A 19,659-nucleotide genomic window follows, 5' to 3' on the forward strand; every position below is an offset into this window, starting at 1 on the left:
TAAATTTTTCTATGCATTTGAGGTAAAATCATTATTCCATCCTTGTTATCAGGTGAACCAACGTGAATATTTAGTGAAAAAGATAAAAGTACCAAAAAAGTAGGAATTATTCGATTCCCGTTTTAGTTAAGTTTGTGATTATTTGGAAAGTTTTATTTATTTTTTGGAAAAAGTGTTTTTGGTGGATTTTGTAGATTTAAAATATGTTCAGAAGAATCCAAAAACTCCACGTGGTTATGTTATAATACTGGTTAAATATATCACATATAGTGTTTAAACAATATCACATGTTGAAAATTTTAAATAATGGCATCACTGAAGAATTAATTACACGGTACGAAATATCAATATCATAATACGCGATTTTAGTATTTTTTGAGTGACTTCAAATTTTACCAAGGATTATAAAGTGACTAAAAATGTTTAGTATGAGCACATACAACAGCACTCTTTTGGATGATAAGAAACCATGTTTGAATGAATCTGTCTCATACATAGATTGGATGTTTCTTGACACGTTTCTTGAGAAGTGCAACTGGATATTCTTTCACTTTTCTCTATTGATATTAATGCCAAGTCTCTTGTTTTACCACCAGTATCCATTGTTGTGGCAAAAATATGTGGTGAATCGTTGATAAATATTATAAAAAGAAATGGGTACTATAAAAGACAAGATGTAAGGAAAGTAACAAGCCATAGACGAAATCATAAAAAAACAATAAGATGATGTCGGTCCTGCTTTGCGGTGGATGTGACACCTCGAAGCAATAAATAGATTGAACTTATTACCTGTTTCGGAAGTTTCATTTTTTCAAGTTGAAATAGTTCAAATCATCATACTTCGCTTCGTTCAAGTGAAATTTTGGAGCATTGACAAAAATATTCTGTATAGTCATTGGAAATTGTAAACAGTGGTTCTCGACCTCCATTCAAGTTTCAATCCAGGCTATTATTACATTTTGGCTTTGGACGGTACTGCAAGGTTCAGTGGAGACTTAGAAAGATTTGCTCTATCATTCCACTCTCAATAAGAAGCTTTGCTATTTTGCGAACCCGAATATTCCTTTTGTAAACCAGAAGACATGGAAAAACGTTCTTGTCAAGGTGGAGTCAAATTTATTCCCAAGGTTTTTCCTGTAGTTGAAAAGTAGATGACGCCCTGAATTACTTATTAACGTTACTCTTCTCTCTTTTTGAGCCTCGCCATCAACGGTAGAAATTCTTCCCAATTTTGAGATTTATACGAGGAAAAGTAAAAATGTTGGCTTCCCTGCCAACTAGGATGGAATCATTATAAACTAATTTCTTCTCTTTTCTCAAGTCACTACTGTCACAGAACACACTAGGTGTTCTGTGCCACTGTACAGTGTTATTGTTTTTCATCATTCATTTATGATTTATGAATTTTATGTTATTGTTACAGAATAGTAAGGTTCTTGTTGTTGATTTGCGGTTGGTCAAGCTTTATCAAATACAGATAATCTGCATATTTCTGAGATCTTTGTTGTTGAAAGAAAGTTAAATGGAAAGTACAACAGACACTTCTGAAATATCAGTACAGTCTTCTTTGACTCCTAAAGAAGCCAATGTGACAACTGAAGAGAAAACTCCTGATAGTTCAGAAAATACTTCAAAACCCAAAGGAAAAAAACGCAAGAAAGTAAAAGATTCTACTGCACCTAGAGTACCCCTTACAGGTTTTTTGATAACATTCGACTAATATTTTTTATAACTGTATTCTATATTTCATAGGTTATGTCAGATATTTGAATGATCGGAGAGAAGTAGTAAGAGCAACAAATCCTAATTTGTCTTTTGCTGAAATAACAAAAATGCTAGCAAGTGAATGGAGCACACTACCAGCTGATAAAAAGCAACAATATTTAGATGCAGCTGAACAAGACAGAGAACGTTATACTAGAGAATATAATGCGTATAAACAAACTGAAGCATATAAGTTATTCAAAGAACAACAAGTTGATAAAAAAGTTAAAGAAAGGGATGAAACTGTTAAAACTCCTGCACCAGTATGTTTGACATTTCAATATTTCATTTTTTTGCAGTACAGTACAAATTTCCAAAAATATTTCTGATTTGAACTGATTTTTATTAAAATTGTAGATCTGGTGTGGGAAAAGTGTTATTGATAAAGTGTTTCTTATTCTTGTTGCCATTTCTGCTTTCTCCAATTTGAGAACTCTTTGCAGAACTCTCAAGATAGCTCTTAGATATCTATTCTGGTGTTTATAACCACTGTAACTTGAATTTATCTTTTCAAGATTGTTCCTCACACGCCAACAGTACAAACGAAAGACTTGCAAGATATGGACTTCACAAATTTGGATATTCCTATTTTCACCGAAGAATTTCTGGATCATAATAAAAGAAGAGACACTGAGTTACGGTCTTTGCGGAAAATAAATACAGATTATGAACAACAAAATGCCATCCTTTCCAAACATATAGAGAATATGAAAGTAGCTATTACAAAATTAGAAACGGAGATAATGCAACAAGAGAAAAATAATGCATCTCTTCAAAAACATTTGAATCATTTGAGAAATACTCTGACCAGTGGTTTTGGAGGAGTAAAATTGCCTGGTAAGTTATTATGCCTCTCAAGTATAATTATTTAATAAATCATCCAAATTTAAAATGTTTCTCAGAAATTAATTATGTAACTTCAAATTGTTCAGTCTTTTTCTATTTCATTATTCAAACCATGAGCTAATTTTCATTCATCATATTTCCTTTTCCCGACCTGCATAGTTTGAAGTTTTTCTCTCTATGAATAGTGAAAGTAATTCATTGTCTTTTCAGGAATAAAAGAAGTAGCAACCCTTCAAAATATAGACAATTATATGACAAACTTGCATTCAATTCTACTAGAGAATAGTAGTCATGACGCTACTCTTTTGAAAACTGTACGTGAAATTGTGGGAAAATTAGAATTTAATGGATGACAAGGGTGTAGAACATCTAAAAGGAAAAGAAAGATTAAAAAAATTTTTTGAAGATGTAATTGTTCAATTTGTATTTTATATTCATATTTTGTGATGTAATTGACAAAATTGATTACCTGTTGTCTTAGGTAAGTGTGATTCTCAATATGCTTATTTACAGTAGTATTTAGGAATATCTTTAAATAAATATTTAACCAATTCACATAGTTTTTGATTGTGGCTTGATTCTTGAGATTATAAATGTTTTCTCAAGTTTTCTTATATGAAGTAGAGTAGTATTTAGGAATATCTTTAAATAAATATTCAACCAATTCACATAGTTTTTGATTGTAGCTTGATTATTGAAATTATAAATGAGAATATAGATGAAGTGCTAAACGGTGAGGATCTTGAGATTTTCTAATTAATAAACAACAGCTTCCAATTTCGCTAAATAACAGATCTAAGAATCAGGTCTTTCAAAAACGAGGGCGATTGCTCAATCAGGTGTAAACTAAACGTGGTAGTAAAGTGCTAATTAGGAACTTACAAGAAATTGAGATGGAAACGACCATGAATAAGCAGAAAAAAATTTCGGGATACCTGATTTGAGAAAAAAATTAACAATATACAATAATAAAGTCTTGAAATGCTCGTAAACTCATTGTTATTTCGTATCAAATTTTCGTGACAAAAAATATCCACTTTTAGTCAGGACAATTATTTTATTGACAATGTCAAATTTTACATAAAAAAACTCTTTCTTTTCAACAACATCATAACAACAATAATTCAACGGTAATAAACTCAAGAAAATAAACAAATAACTCAAAACTAATCAAATAATCAACATTTCTCCCCCCGCTAGAAGAATCAACTCAGTCTTCTAGTTCCAATTTGCAGATCTCAGTTACTGGCCGTCGACATTCTGAATACGCTGTCTTGACGTCTACCACCCTAACTCGTCCATCTGTACCTGGATGCACATCTATGACTCTTTTCACACTTCCAATCAACCTTTCCCATACTCCTGACATGTGTGGGAAGCCGGTGGTAGGAATTTAAAGTTGATGTCTTTCGAAGACATTGAATTTTTTATTGAAGGCATGTCAATGTTTTGCATGGCTTCTTTTGTTTCTCTGGATATGCCTCTCAAATTACTTCCATTGTCGCAATAGATTGTTCGAGGACATCCTCTTCTTGCCGACATTCTTCAAGATGAATTGCCCTCACTGCTAGGCAGGTGAATATCACACCCCAGCGTTTCTCCCGTCTTCTACCAATTTTGAGAGAGAAGGGGCCAAAATAATCCATGCCAACATTCTCTAATGGTCTGAGCCCTCTCGTCAGTCTTACTTCAGGAAGTTGACCCATCAATGGAGGTTGTGGTTTACTTTTATTTATTTTACATTTGAGACATCTCCCAAAAATCGGATCTTCCGTTAATAATCCAAAATGTCTGCCGGAGTTCATTCAGTACGGTTTCCACTCCAGTGTGATTGAACTTTTCATGAAAATGTTGAATCAGCAAGCTTGTATACCGATGTTTTGAACTGAGGATCACAGGATGCCTCGTGAATTCTTGCTTACAAGTTCCCAAATTAGTCCTTCCACCAAGAATAAAAAAACTATTGTTCAGAGTAGGAAAGAGACCAACCAAATCCTTTTGTTTATCGATGGGTTTTCCAAATTCCAAGTTTTGAATATCTCTGGAAAAACAAACTCTTTGAGAATTCTTTGTGCAAATTTTCTCTGCTTTTTCCAATTCGTTAATTTTTAGTACTCCTGATATTCCAGTTTTCTTCAAGGTACTGATGAATCTTAAGCACCAAGCTGTTGCTCAAATGAATCTTATCCATTTCGAAAATCTATTTATGCCTGGAAGAATATTTTCGTACGTTTGTATGACTAAGCATCTATTTACAGATTTCATCTCTTTCATGAGATCTTCATCTTTTGTCATTTTTGAATTTTCAGTCGGCCAAAAAATTTAGGTTGTTTAAAAATTGTGGGACCATATAACTAATCATCACATATTATGGTTTCTTTGGATGATCTGGTAGCATAATCTGCTATATTTTGTCGGCTGGGTACCCATTGCCAATCTTCAATTCTGCGTCTTTCCTGAATTTCACCTATGCGAAGAGCGACAAATTGTTTGAAAGATCTTCCATCTGCTCTTATCCATCCCAGAACACATTTAGAGTCTGTCCAAAAATACATTCTATTGATGGTTATTTCCAGTTCTAATTTAATTGTCTCTGCCAGTCTGCTTCCCATAACTGCGGCTTGCAATTCTAACCTCAAAATTGAAAGCTGCTTTAGAGGTGCAACTCTCGTTTTCGCAGCAATTATGGAGTCGTCTTTCAATACTCGAAGATAATATACTGTGGCAAATGATTCCTCGCTGCTATCATAAAAGGTGTGGAGTTCAATTCTATCTGCTCCGGGGATCAGAAAACTGTAACATCTTGGTATTTTGTAGTCCGCTACTTTCCTCAGATCTTTCATCCATCTTTGCCAAGGCTTGATCAATTCTTCCAGTGAAAAACTACCCCAGGAGATTCCAGAACGCCACATCTTCTGCATCAATATTTTACCTCGTATAGTAAGTGTTGATATTAAGCCAAGTGGATCGAACATGGACATGATGCACTTGAGAACATTTCTTTTGGTCGGTTTTTCATCATGAACACGTCCGATATCCAATTTGAAAGAAAAATAGTCATCATCGGTATTCCACCAAAGTCCCAAAACACGATGGAATGAAATTTCACCAATGATCCTTGAATGGGCCAATACAGCTTCAGATTTAAGTCACTCTCGTATAATCTGAGAGTTTGTCATCCAATTAACTATTTCGAAGTCTCCTTTCTTCTGTACTATGCATACTTCTGAGATAGTATGAAGTTCTTCCTGTTCCGTATCCTTGGAATCCAAATAATCGTCTACATAAAATTTGTTGATAATTGCGTTCTGAAATTCGGGACCAGAACAAAATTTTTCAGCTTCAAAGTTCTTCACAAACTGGGCACATACGGGAGAACAAATTGCACCAACCGTCATTTCATATTCATCTGGATCTTTCTCACTTTCTAAGTTTTGCCATAGGAATCTCTGGGACTTTCGATCTTGTTCACGAATTTGAATCTGATGAAACATTTCTCTGACGTCACCACAAAATCCATATCGTCGTTGGCGAAATTTCCATAAGATAGTAACCAGAGATTTCAATAGATCTGGTCCCGGTAAAAGTTTACTATTCAAGCTGACTCCTTTTGAGGTGGCAGCTGCATCGAATACCAGGCGTATTTTATTGAGCTTATTAGGATTATTCACAGCAAAGTGTGGTAAGTACCAAAGACGTGGATTGTCTATGAGTATTTCTTCCTGTTTCAGCTTTCTAACATATCCCTTTTCTATTTAAGTATTGATTTTCTGGTAGTAGGCTTCGGCGAAGTTTTTATCGAGACTGCATTTTTTTCCATACATTTCTGTCGTTGTAGGGCCATATATTTGCTTTCTGGTAGGATGTCATGATCATTTTTCCATAATAAACCTATCTCATATCTTTTTCCTGTATCATCTTGTCTGGTGTTACCAATACTCCGAAAGACTGTTGCAAAATTTTTTTTTTGAGTTTTCCAATGTCGTCAACAGCTTCTGTTTTCTCACAGACATGCAGTGTATGGGCTTTGAAGACTTTTTCGACATTGATGGGACTTGAACCGTGTAGTGACCAACCTAATTTACACTTGGTAGCTACAGGTAAGTTATCTGATCCACAACGTATTAGTCTGGGTAATATCAAATGTATATTGTCCTGTCCAATCAAGATAACCGGTTTTTCTCGTTGAATATTCTGAATTGGGATATCCTTCAAATGAGAATATTTTCTCCAATCAGCCATTCTGATTTCTTGTTCTGGAAGTGACAGATTTCTAATAGTTCGAACTCCCTTTCAAAGTGAATATTTTATCTTTATCATTAGTTTTTGATATTTTCAAGGTCAGTCTCATTGAATTTTGCTGTATCGAATAATTTTCATCTGCCCATTAAAGGCAAAGGGATTCCGACACACCAGAAAGTTCTATTTTATCAGCTATCTCCTGGTCTTAACAGCGTTACCGTGGATGCTTCATCACATAATGCCAAAACTGACAAATGTCTATTCAGTCCATACAATTTGACTGGAATTGTCCTCAATAAAATTTTGGTGTTTGATATATTCTTCGTTGCACAAACTGTTTCATAATTATTTTCCATAATAATAATAATAATAATAATATACTTCATTTCAAAAAATGCAGACTAATACAGCTGAAGCAGTAATGAAGACATAGATGATTCATTGAAGTTAACTTCCGGATTTCTAGAAGGTAGGTCTTTATGTAGCAACTGATGATGATATAGTTTACAGTAATTTTTGCCACACACTTTTCTGTATCTGCGCTTAACTTTTGGTGTTTACTTCCTAGACAAGAAAAACATAACTTTTTGTCAGTTACAACTATCCACCGCTCATCTATATCATCAGCTTGCATCTGTGGACAAAAGTTATCATGGCATTTTTGTCACAGTAGTTGCATTTCTTATTTTTCATTTCGGAAGTAATGAGAAGTCTTTCATGTTTTCTACCTTCATATGTTCTATGTTCAAATTTGAAGTATTTACAAGGTGAACCAACATAACAAGCTGCATGAGAAATAGTTTCCAACCATGAAGAGAAATTTTCAGAGTCACATTACCCTTTTTGGACGAAACAATTTCTCCCCAACTCAATTTCAGTAATTCAGGAAGTTTGGTGAGTAGTTCTTTGATTAATTGAGGATTCTGCAGATGTCCCTTGGATTCTAGGGTTTTCATAATGGATACAATGTTATTTACTTCTGCTGAGAATAGTATTAACTTTTCCAAATTGTTATCTCTGATGAAAGGCATACATTTTATTTTCGTGATGATGGTTTCAATAATAAATTCTGGTCTGCCAAATTTCCTTTGTAGAGTATGGATTACTAAGTCTACATTATCAGCAAGCAGTAACATTCCAGCAATCAAAGACTTTGCTTCACCTTTGAGATGTCGCTGTGGTTTCAAAATGATGTCTTCGTTTGAATAACCGCAGTATTTTCGTAAATTAGTAAATTGCTTATGAAATGGCGGCCATTCCTGGGCATTTCCGTCAAAATATGGAAAGTTCTTCTCCATCAACTGTTTCTTCTGGAACTTTTCTGTTTTAACTTGATTACTTATACATGAAGTAGCTTGAGTAACATTTCTTAAGACATTAGTGATAGTTTCACAGAGTAATTGTATATCTTTGTTATTATTGGAGTTATCAGTTTCCGGAACAATAAGAGTGAGTGTCTGTTTGATCTAATCCATCTGGAATGTCATTTATCTATTTAACTACTTCCTCGTGTTTTGATATTTCACTCAGGTTTGTTCGTGTATCTTCATGAAAGTTGGTTTCATCAATACTTTTTAACTCTGCATTGTGAAGGTCTTCTTGCATTTTTAGAAGCCGTAAATTGTTCTCTATATGCCGTTTTTTCTCTTCTAGCTCGTACTCGATTCGTCTGCTCTCTTGTTGGAATTCTTGTCTTCTTTTTTCCATTTCAATTGCATTTCTCTTTCTCTCCTTGCAATACTATGTTTGGATTTGTTTGTTGGTCTAGTTGTGGTAGAACGTATATTTAGTCGATTTCTTGGAGACCTTGTCACTTTCTATCACAACTTGATTAGAGTCAGGCATTTCGATATTTTCCCTGGATTTTGAAGACTCAGCTGTTAGTATTTTTTCAGATGCGCTTATGAGGGGATTAATCACTGCTGTTGTTACACCAAATCTGAGCGGAACACCGAATCTCTGTGGCCAAATATAATCCGTTGATAGGCTTCTGTTCAAACCAGCGGTGCGTCTTTGGCTTAATTTTCGTTCTTCCTTCATTTCGCGATCACGTCGGGGTCACCGATGTTATTTCGTATCAAACTTTCGTGCCAAAAAATATCCACTTTTAGTCAGGACAATGATTTTATTGACAATGTCAAATTTTACATAAAAAAACTCTTTCTTTTCAACAACATCATAACAACAATAATTCAACGGTAATAAGATCAAGAAAATAAATAAATAACTCAAAACTAATCAAATAATCAACACTCATACATAAACAATCAAAATAAAGTGATAATTAAGTGCTCACTAGATAATCATAGTAAACCTAGATTCTATAATGCCTATGGGGCTCATGGACCTCAAAACCACCATGACTGATGTACTGAGTTCTTATAGTACGTTCCTCAATAAATAAGGGCAAGAGAATAAAGTGCTACTTAGGTGCTCACTAGATAAATAATAGTAAACCTAGATTCCATAATGCCTATGGGGCTTATGGGTATGAAAACCACTATGCTCTCAGGTTTGCGCAAACGACGAGTTCAAGACAGACACGCAACCCTTCCATAGTTGTTGAATTTCATGGGTTTCACCCAACCTACTGAAAAGTTTGTTTGTTTTCTGAATAAAGTGTATTCAAAGCCTGAGGTGATTTCTTATTTGAGGAAGGTAGAAATAAACTATCGAAAGCTTGACAAAATAAGGAGTCTTCTTTGACCTAGTACCAAAAATTCTGACTGCAACCCCACTAAAAGTTTTCCAGATACACTATAGGCTATATAGTTTTATTTTTTTCTACTGTACTTATCAGTCAGGTCAGGAGAAAAAACGTTCTTAAAATCATTTAGGGACTGTAGAACAGTCGCAAACATTCATTTTGGAAATGTCTATACCTTTGTATACATTGTATGGCATGTGTCTGACAAAACAACTACTTCTCGGGTAACTATCCCAACAGATATTGAATTATATCTCGGACATATGTGCAAAGATCCTTTCTTTGAAGGAACAACTCTGCAAGAGCTCTCTAGGAGGAATACCGAGTCCCTGTGTGTATACAACCGTGATAGCACGGTCTGCACTGATGAGGAACACTTCAAAACGGTCCGCAGTTGGTTCTTTGTTCGAATCAGGCGAAGTTCCACTATTTGTCCTAGAGAGCTCTTGCAAAGTTGTTTCTCCAAAGTGAGAATCTTGGCACTTATCTGTCTGTTTTTCCGTTAATCAGCTGTCGCTCCCATACGAACGACAACTCTCAGAAGTTTAGAAAGTTGTGAAAGCTAAGGACTAACGAGGTCTTACCTTTTAACGTGTGATTCCTAACATTATATCTGAGGAGACTTGGATTCCGAAACGTTAACAGTCGTAAAGTATGTTTGATAGTCAAATTTACATTATATAAGAAGTTGCTGACTAATAGGACATGTTTCATTTAGAATAACTGTTTTTAATCAACGCAGCAACTTTTCGGGGTTGAAGAGACATCTTCACTTGTATAGATTCCAATATCAATTGTACATTTTTTAATATATGTCGAGTTATTAGCTGAAGAAGTAGTTGTTTTCTGCCAGAAAACATATATAAAGGTATAGTCAAAATGCATTTAGGCTTGTCAGTGATTCAATTGTCAATTTTTACTTGGGTAAAAGCTGAAAACAGCAAATCACTCTATTAATTATCATACGGTTTAAATAGTTCATAACTTCCGACTCCGAAAACTCTCACATACATCTATAGTTAGTACATACATACAAAAAATTATTTTTGTATGAACACTACACAATTACTTTTTTACTTCTTCAAGTCCTAAATAGTGCTACATAATTCATAAAGAATAGGCTCTACAGATTTTTAAATCTTGAGTGATGAATTCCATTAGGATTTTTTTTAATAATTGGCCCTTAATATAATCGAATCGGCAAACTCGTCCGCCATCTTGAATTCTCAAATCGATAAATGAATATGCTATATTTGGCCCCAAAAATCACGACAAAGAAATTTCGCATGGATTCGTACTATGGTTCATGAATAACAAAACTCGTTCTTCATCTTGTCTTTTTTCTTGTTGAAATGAAAATATATTTTGTCACATCCGAATATTAACATCTGCGATCCCATGAATTTTTAAAATCTACTTGAAACATAGTTCATCATTGTCCAGATGATCTGGGTTACTTGAATATTACACAAATGCAAAATTATCATTTGTACAATTTTCTCATATGCCCAACATGGTTTTCATCAACTGTATTTTTTTAAGCAGTTTATATGAATAGTTGTTATGTTGGCAGTGTTTAGACGCTTTGGTAGAGAATGTAGTAGGGAGAAATGTCATTAGTGTCAAATACGTCAGCATTGTAAAAACTGAAACTCTTCCAACATCAAAGGGACCGACGCTAAGTGGGACTACTGCTCAGAGTAATAAAAGACAATAGAGAAGCATTTTCCATCCTTACATTGAAGGCAGCATAACTTTGTTTGTTTACGGGAAATAAGTTGGACCATAAAACAGTGGCGGTCGGTTTAGTTGATATCCGGTGGGATATATATTTATAAAACAAATCATTTCAGGTGAAAATATATTCTGTTCAAATAGTTCCTACAGGAAATCTGATTTATTATTAATGATTATGGAAATGGGGCCTGTTTTTCTACCACCTACTAGATTTTTATTCATATATAGCTTTATAATAAAGCGCGTGGTTTACTAGTTTATAACAATAATAAATGTTAATTTCAAAAGTAACGAACTTTGCTTCATAAAATCAGATGAAGAAATTTGTGATTTATTTCCAGATTTGATAAACAAGCGGTACGGTTTGTGAGGTCCGATATAAAGAATTTTCGATTAGAAATCATGTATATTTATAATTACGATTGTGGTTTGATATTATTCTGTGATTTCATTCAAAATTGGTATCTAGGGTTCTTTGTGGATCGACATTATAAAAGGGGATATTTTTGATGTTTGTACTGATCGTTTTTTTGATCTTATATATATGAAGTTTTTGAAACTAGGTTTACATTATGGGTTATGACATATCCCAACCAAAAAGAGGTTAAAAAAATGATAACCGTCATTTCTTATTGAATATTGTCTGTTTGCAACTCGAAAGCCTCGTGTAAATAAAGAAAAACCAAAACGGAGATTATATTCATTGTGTGACGTAAGTTAGTTGTTAAGTGAGCAATAACAGATATAACACCGGTTGCACAAGAATAACTATTTAGTCTACAAACTGAACACTCAGCAGAAAACTATATAATCTGTTGATCACAGAATGGATATGACCTAAGGCACATATATGAAAAACATATTTTTCATTTACATTAACGATTTTTTTTTTCGTAATTATAGAATTCGTCAGCATGAATTATTGAAAAAAAAACATAATGTCGGTCCACAAAGACCCCTAGATACCAATTTTGAATGAAATCACATAATAATATCAAACCTCAATCGTAATTATAAATATTCATGATTTCTAATCGAAAAATCTTTATATCGGACCTCACAAACCGTACCTCTTGTTTATCAAATCTGAGAATGAATCACAAATTTCTTCATCTGATTTCATAAAGCAAAGTTCATTACTTTTGAAATTAACATTTATCATTGTTATGAATTAGTTCATTTGGAATAATTTAATTTTAACCCAGTAAATCACGCGCTTTGTTATAAAGCCATACATAAATAAAAATCTAGTAGGTGGTAGAAAAACTGGCTTCATTTCCATAATCATTAATAAATAATAAATCAAATTTCCTGTAGGAACTATTTGAACAGAATACGTTTTCACCTGAAATGATTTATTTTATAAATATATAATATCCCTTCGATTATCAACTGAACCAACCGCCACTGTCTTATGGTCTAACTTACTTCAAATGTAAACAAACTCTCCATAACCTCTCATTACCCGCCATCCCCCCTCGCCAATAAGTTGTACAGAAAAGGATAATACGATACCCGTTTCAAAACACATGTATTGTATTGGTATAGGCACCGTACAGGCATGGCAACTCTATGTCTTATTATTACTCTGAGGACTACAGTATATAAGTATACTGTGCTTAGAGGTTATGACACCGTTAGTTAGGGAAGCTATAGACTATGCTGTAGACGACCCCTTCCGATAAGTTCCGATATAGAAGGCCCCGACACTCTGTCAAATGAGGCCCTCATGTCCCCTGTTAACGGACGAATAGCTTTTTCATCCACCCCAGCCAGGTAGGGGTATCCCGTAAAGGGCGGTACTGATGTCCGAGGACTCGAGGACCTCATACCGTCATCCCCTCAGTCATGAACACATTTGTCCTTCTCCGATAAAAGCCAGCCGAAAGGGTAAGGGAGCTGGGCTCCATCCTGATATCACAGCTAGTAAGTAAGCTGTGCTGATATCCTGATTGAACTCAAGACGACGTGCAGAGTGAGGTTATGACATTGATCAGATTAGCATTAACAAGACCTCGTACATTCAATCCCCTTTGAATGGGTAGTTTGAGCAACAAAATTTAAATTCTTATCGAGAACGTTCTTCATAATCTAAATTTGTTTAGTATAATATTCAGTAAATGGGAACCGAGGGATATGGATATTTAAAGAATAGCTAAATAATTTATTAGCTTTTTTGTCTTAGTTGAAAGTGACTGATTTTCAAACGTCACTGAAAAAATTGGTGCGCTAGTAGTACAGTATTCCGTAATGACACTTCAACTGACGGCTAAAGAAAGCAGCGATTCACATTGGATTTGAATCTCATGAGATTAAATCCATTTGGAAAAACGTTCTCAGGAAGTTTATTCCACATAAACGCAGTAACAATCCTATAACGAATGTTTGTAGTACAAACTGAGTTTCATATAAAAGTTCATATAAAAATAGTTGTTTCGAAAATATTTTTTCTTTCGTGTAATTCAATGTTTATATGAAAATGGTTGTTTTGAGAGGACTTTTTTACTTCTTGGCATGATCTACGGATCTTTTTATAGAATTATTTTTTATATTTATTGCTTTCTTCCTGTTTGTGAAATTCCCACTTTTTTTGTAGAATGGAGAAGTAGATATTCAAAATCTTTCTTTCCTGAAATTTTTTTTCTTATAGAAATATTCCCATTTAGATTTAAAAATAGAACAATAATTAAAAATGTAAACTTAGAAGAAGGCCGAACATAGGAATTTCCTGAGAGTGGAATCAAAGAGATTGAAACTAAACAAATAACATACAGCATAATAACAAATACATTCTTTGAACATTAAGAAATACATAAATTTATAATTTATGTATTTCTCAATGTGAAACGTGCGAAGAATAATCAAGAATTGATTATATATTGCTTTTAAATTATGAATAGACTAATTCCATTACTTAATGAAAATTATTAACACTATCCATGACAGTAATTAAACTATTTTCACAAACATTTTTTATTTCTAAACGCGTTTCGCTCGGCAGAAAAATGTTTCTACCGAGGAAGCTCGGTAGAAACATTTACAAATTCAAACTCAAGTAGCACAATGAATAATAATAATAATAATCGTCTTTATTACTTTCAAATGAATATATGCAAAAAAATAAATAAAATTACAGGTAACTATTCTAAATATCAATGAAAATAAAGGGTGAAGTTTATTTTTGTAAAGAGTTGAACACCATCAAAAATATTCTTCATGAAGTAAAGAAGCTTTCCATGTGTCACACCCTAAAAGTGAGGTAAATTACCCAACTACCAATTTTTGGCCCAATCTGAAGTGCCACTGTTTTGGAAGGAACTGAAGTGTCATTATTGTATTTGCTGGTAATCAGGATATTGTTCCACATATGCAGCCACAAATGTCAATCGAAAATGATGACATTCCGCTAGAGATGGGCCCAAAAGAACCGAACTGGTTTTTCGGAACAGGTATCAGTCAACTGTTCAGTGAACCTGTTCTTTTCATTGAACGGAACTTGTTCAGACGGTGAATGGCTATTCCAAAGAAGCTTGCGCAGGTTGGTGTTGGAACTGGATGACGGGACTGCACTGAGCGCTGACAAGTCATAATTGTTTTTAATGAAATTTTGAACATAAAAAATGCACAACGAATTAATTAAATACTTATCTGTTGCAAAATTGTAGGTCTCTGTGAATTCTCCTCAACGTAGGTTTTCACAGATTTTTTAGTGGGTAGAAATTTTACCGTGGGGTGTTTTTTGAGCATATGACGCTTTATATTTGTCACGGAAGATTTAAGGAAATAACCTGCTTGCAAATTTCACATGTTGCTAGTTGCAGTTGTTTCTCTGTGATGGAAAAAAAAATCCAAATAGGGCTTGATCTTTCATTTATTTTACACTAAAATTCTGCCTGTTACTGAAATAAAACTCTAGAACAAGACGAATGGAGGGAACATAAGGAAATTCGGAACCACTCGGAACCGAACGCTAAAAAGTGACCATGACGCAAAAGATGAGACGTCATTTCAGAATAGGTGAACATGAACAGTTAAAAAGAACAGGTTTTCGATAAGAACTGGAACAGTTCGAAAAAGTTCTTCAAATTTACCTGTTCAGTGTCATCTCTACATTCCGCAACCCCTCATATATATTAACCATGGCTACAGAATACCTCACAGAAGAGACACTTGGTACGGAAAAAGAATCATGAACTTTTTGAGAATTTCGAGGTGATTATTGCCCACCTAAAAATTTCGTCGAGTGGTTAGTGAACTTGAACATGGTAAAATCTGCCGAGATGACATTCTAACAATTCCTCGCTTGCCATCAAATTATACATATAAGTTTCAAAACATTCGAATTTACCGCTAAAAATGTCATACCCACCTCCAACACCAAAATGTCGGCGTGTGAATGTCTCTTCTGTGAGGTATAGACCATTAGTTAGGTTAGGATTCACTTTTGGCGCGAGGTCCAACTTCAAAAAAAATTTACATGGGGACCTTATGGAGGTTTGAATTTAATATGAAACTACACAAGTACATAATGAATGTTAGCTCTTAAACATCTTGAGCTAGATACCTTCATGATTTCTAAATGTATCAATGTCAGAACATAATTGAAATTCCCTTTTATAATTTTTTTATATTGAAATGAAACTAGTGATGTTCAAGAAATTTTCTATTGTCGTAGATCGATTCAGGTAAACGTAACGTCACAGATGTCATCAAATTCCGCTCCCACTCCACTACTAACCTAAAACCTAATCAACGGATCAACGTTCATCCATTTAATTCAGTTACCTGCGATAATTAAAATTATTAAAAATTAATATAAATTCATAGTAATCTTAAGTAAGCTTCATATTCCAAACTAAACTCAGACAAGCTTCCAGTAGTAATAATCACTTTGTTATATGAAATAACTGGCAAATATAAAATTATCTGCAATCAATGATTATTTTCGTGACGATTTGAAATTCATATAGAAAGGTGAACAGAGTCTTTCGTCTGGACATTTAAATATGTGCAATTTTGATGCAGGATTGAAAATCATTAAGGGAAAAGTGAAAGCAAGCATGAGGGACAAGAGCTATGATATCGAGGTGAGTTTTTATTCATAACCAATAATTTATTCCAATCAAGGCAATTTAATAGAACATAAATTCATTTTATTTATTGAGTGGGTTCCGAAGCATATTTATGGCTATGACTATTTCTTCCTTTTAATAGAGACTATTTGTAAAATGTATTATTATATTTTTTCCATAGAAGTATTGTAATTCTTATCTTCTACACATATTGTACATCAAATGATTCATTTCAATGAAAGAATTTTCGAAAAAATTTTTTTTCCATATATTGATTAGCAAACTTACAGAATTTTATTTTCAGGAAGCTATGACTTGGAAAGGGTGAAACAAATTCAATGGGTACGCCAAATTAAATCAATGGGATTCAATCTTTTGAAAAACTAACAGGAACAAAGGTCGTGCGAACAGGACTATGGCTACATACTTGTAGATTTTTGGGGGCCTCTCCAGATGGACTGCTTTTTTCAGATGGAATATATTTAAGTCAAGTGTCCATATACCTTGAGGAACTCCCCATTGGCAGATAATTTGAAGAAAAGTGACATTTTATTCAGTGAAAATGGTGAATATATTGTCAATAAAGATCATAATTATTATCATCGAATTCAGAGGCAGCTACACATTACTGGAAGAGACTATTGTTACCTAGTTTTATGGACCACTGTTGATGTTGCCATTAAGAAAATTGAAAAAGATAAGAGTTGGGAAAAAATATTCATATGCAAATGAATTTTGACATTGTTTACTGATATTGGAAAATGTGATGTTTCTTTATACTAAAAGTAAATCATTCTTCAGTCATATTTATCACATATACAAATACTTTATTGGTGAATACCAAAAGGCCATCGACTAAATCTTCCAGCCAACAGTCATATTACCACAGAAAAACATTAGCTACTATTTGTGAATATCAATATACCTACAGCACATTTGCTATTCATTTACTTGATGCAACTACTGCTTGTTTTGTATTCTGAGATGAATGAAAAAACATGTAATTAATTGATTTGCTGATTTTTATATAAAAATTCATATCAGATATATTGTGAAATAATCCTAAATTAATTCATATGCAGGAAGTATGTAACAAGTTGATATAATGGCAGTGAAATTGTTCAGCACAATTTCAACCCCAAAGCATAGACAGTTTAATATTGACTTAGAGAAAAAAAGTTGAAAAATAGTTATATGAAAAACCCAAATTAAATCACCTTTCATTTCAATACACGTAACTATATTGTGTAGGACTAGAGAAAGAAAACTCTGAAAAATGTAAAATCTGCACAAATCAAAAAACAACTTTCTGATAATAAAAAATAAATCTATAAAAAAAGTAATTCTATTAAAAACTAAAAACTCTGGAAAAGTAAAAACTTAACTTTCAATGGTTTCTTGAAAAAAGGTAAAATGAAAATTCATTCATTTTCCTCTACAATATTTTTAACTAAAGGGTTTTGTAATTTAACAAGAGAACATATAACTTGAAATATTGCAGAAGAGAATTTCTTCATTGAACCAGGAATTAAATTCAAAATTTTTGTATTTGTCCGCTCTATGTGAATTCTGGCTCTTACTATATCTAATGTCCTCATGGAATCACTTTCAGTGAACTGATTGCTCATTAGAAATGGAGGCACATTAATAGTCGCTCCAGGCTTTAAAACATCCTAGTTCTAAATAATTATTCAATTTACTCATCAAAAATATTTGCTTGTCTGACGTTGAACCAGGAAACATGTTACTTACAAATGCTGTAACGCCATTTGGGGTAACTCCCACCAATTTTTACCTCTGTACAGGCAATAATAAGCCTGCAGTTGGTAAATGATGAGAAAGAATTAGGGAGACATGTTATAATTTTACATCTCGATGGGAGTTTCGTCATGAACTCACTGTAAAGTGTTTTATGTATAAGGAGAACCCAAGTAAAAAAAATATTTGGTTGTTGGGCTGCAATTAAATCGAGTGGCAAGATCTAAGTGGGGAAAATTCATTCTCAACTTCATGAGAGTTATTAGTATTTTTATATATTTTTTTGCTTATTTTTCATTCCTTGGAATTAACACGTGAATTTTAAATATCCCACTAACTTTGTTGCCCCACCAGTAATATACCAATCTTCAATCTAAGACATGCGTTCCATGAATTTTGCAATGCTTCTTTATATTGACAAATTCATAGAAAATTATCCATATTTTTCAATTATTTTGTATCAAACAGGTAAAGGAAACTCCATTTCATCTTTTTTTATGTAAAATCAGTTCTAATGAATAAGATTGAATACCTGAAAAAAGGCGACAAAGTCGAAGAATTTTTAGTCCCATACGATTTACATGGGAAATTAAATGACGGGTTTCCGTGATGGACCTAAGTTCGAATTTCGCGCTCGAAAAATCCTAACCTAACTAATATGGTCTATTGTGTTTTTGTTCTGCCACCATCTGGTCTATACATATATCATTCCAGAAGTTCCTTGATTTTTCAAAGTCATCTAGGGCCACATTAAAGTGAGTCTGGACATTACAGCCCATCTCCATTTGAGAAAAAATAAACTCCAGTATGTAATATGAATATCACTTTATTCTGTACTTGATATTCGCCGTCGTTCACCACGACGGCAAAAATGCCAACATTGGACACTACGTGACCGATTTCCACGTCGGATACAACTGCTGTAAAAGGTACGATGATTCTTCGATCAAAACCGTGCAGGAAGAATACGTTCTGGAACACGAGTCCCTCATTTGCTGTTCTATAAGCGAAGCGATACAATCTGATCTAAATAACACCACCTTAGGGAGATGAGGTTGCTGTGGTTACGTAGATTTCAGCGTCAGGGATCGTACGGAATTTTTTTGAGTTTTATTCAAATTCAATTTTTTTGTTGGTTTTAATGGATTTTTTATTTGTTCATTTTGTTGTAATAGTGGTTACATTACCTTCAATATAAAAAAGGAAGTACGTACCTCAATTAGTAAACCCTTCACCTTTAAATTCGCGTAGATACCGGGACACACAAATATTGAAAGAAATAAGAAAGCGAACATATTGACAAGAATCGGCACAGCTCTAAACATTACATTGGATATCAGAATAGATAAACAAAACTTCTTACCACACTAAAAAGGAAAGATCACAGAACAGTTCCAGAATCAATGGAAACACAACATAAAAAAAGGTAAGAATGAATTTAAGTACAATATTTACCAAAAGCTGATAGAAACCGAAATACCAGCACTCCTAGACATACGTACAGTCCTAAGATATCTGAATGTAAGAATTATT

At 33.6% G+C, this 19,659-nt stretch overlaps 2 protein-coding genes and 1 long non-coding RNA gene across 3 annotated transcripts; 2 read left to right on the forward strand and 1 right to left on the reverse strand.

Moving 5' to 3' along the window:
- Window positions 1-1,433: 1,433 nt before the first annotated feature.
- Hmg-2 (High mobility group protein 2) lies at window positions 1,434-3,165 on the forward strand. Its single transcript, XM_023163954.2, has 4 exons — window positions 1,434-1,697; window positions 1,753-2,027; window positions 2,280-2,601; window positions 2,821-3,165. The coding sequence occupies exons 1-4, from the start codon at window positions 1,523-1,525 to the stop codon at window positions 2,961-2,963; spliced, it is 915 nt and encodes a 304-aa protein (XP_023019722.1). The 5' UTR covers window positions 1,434-1,522; the 3' UTR covers window positions 2,964-3,165.
- Window positions 3,166-4,964: 1,799 nt separating this feature from the next.
- Window positions 4,965-5,591, reverse strand: LOC141484925 (uncharacterized). Its single transcript, XM_074180629.1, has one exon. The coding sequence runs from the start codon at window positions 5,589-5,591 to the stop codon at window positions 4,965-4,967; it is 627 nt and encodes a 208-aa protein (XP_074036730.1).
- Window positions 5,592-14,279: 8,688 nt separating this feature from the next.
- On the forward strand, window positions 14,280-17,380 carry LOC141484899 (uncharacterized). Its single transcript, XR_012466872.1, has 2 exons — window positions 14,280-16,383; window positions 16,673-17,380. It is a non-coding gene; the product is annotated as an uncharacterized lncRNA (long non-coding RNA).
- Window positions 17,381-19,659: the final 2,279 nt, after the last annotated feature.

This window comes from Leptinotarsa decemlineata, unplaced genomic scaffold, assembly GCF_025532065.1.
Source record: "Leptinotarsa decemlineata unplaced genomic scaffold, Ldec_3_MD MMD2_tig00026299_RagTag_RagTag, whole genome shotgun sequence".
NCBI lineage: Eukaryota > Metazoa > Arthropoda > Insecta > Coleoptera > Chrysomelidae > Leptinotarsa > Leptinotarsa decemlineata.

Excerpts from the sequence above, each read along its gene's own strand:
- Hmg-2 (XM_023163954.2), top strand. The coding sequence starts at position 1,523 with ATGGAAAGTACAACAGACACTTCTGAAATATCAGTACAGTCTTCTTTG. Across the intron at positions 2,028-2,279 it reads CTGTTAAAACTCCTGCACCA|ATTGTTCCTCACACGCCAAC; the intron begins GTATGTTTGACA and ends TATCTTTTCAAG. Across the intron at positions 2,602-2,820 it reads TGGAGGAGTAAAATTGCCTG|GAATAAAAGAAGTAGCAACC; the intron begins GTAAGTTATTAT and ends TTGTCTTTTCAG.
- LOC141484925 (XM_074180629.1), bottom strand. The coding sequence starts at position 5,591 with ATGTCCATGTTCGATCCACTTGGCTTAATATCAACACTTACTATACGA.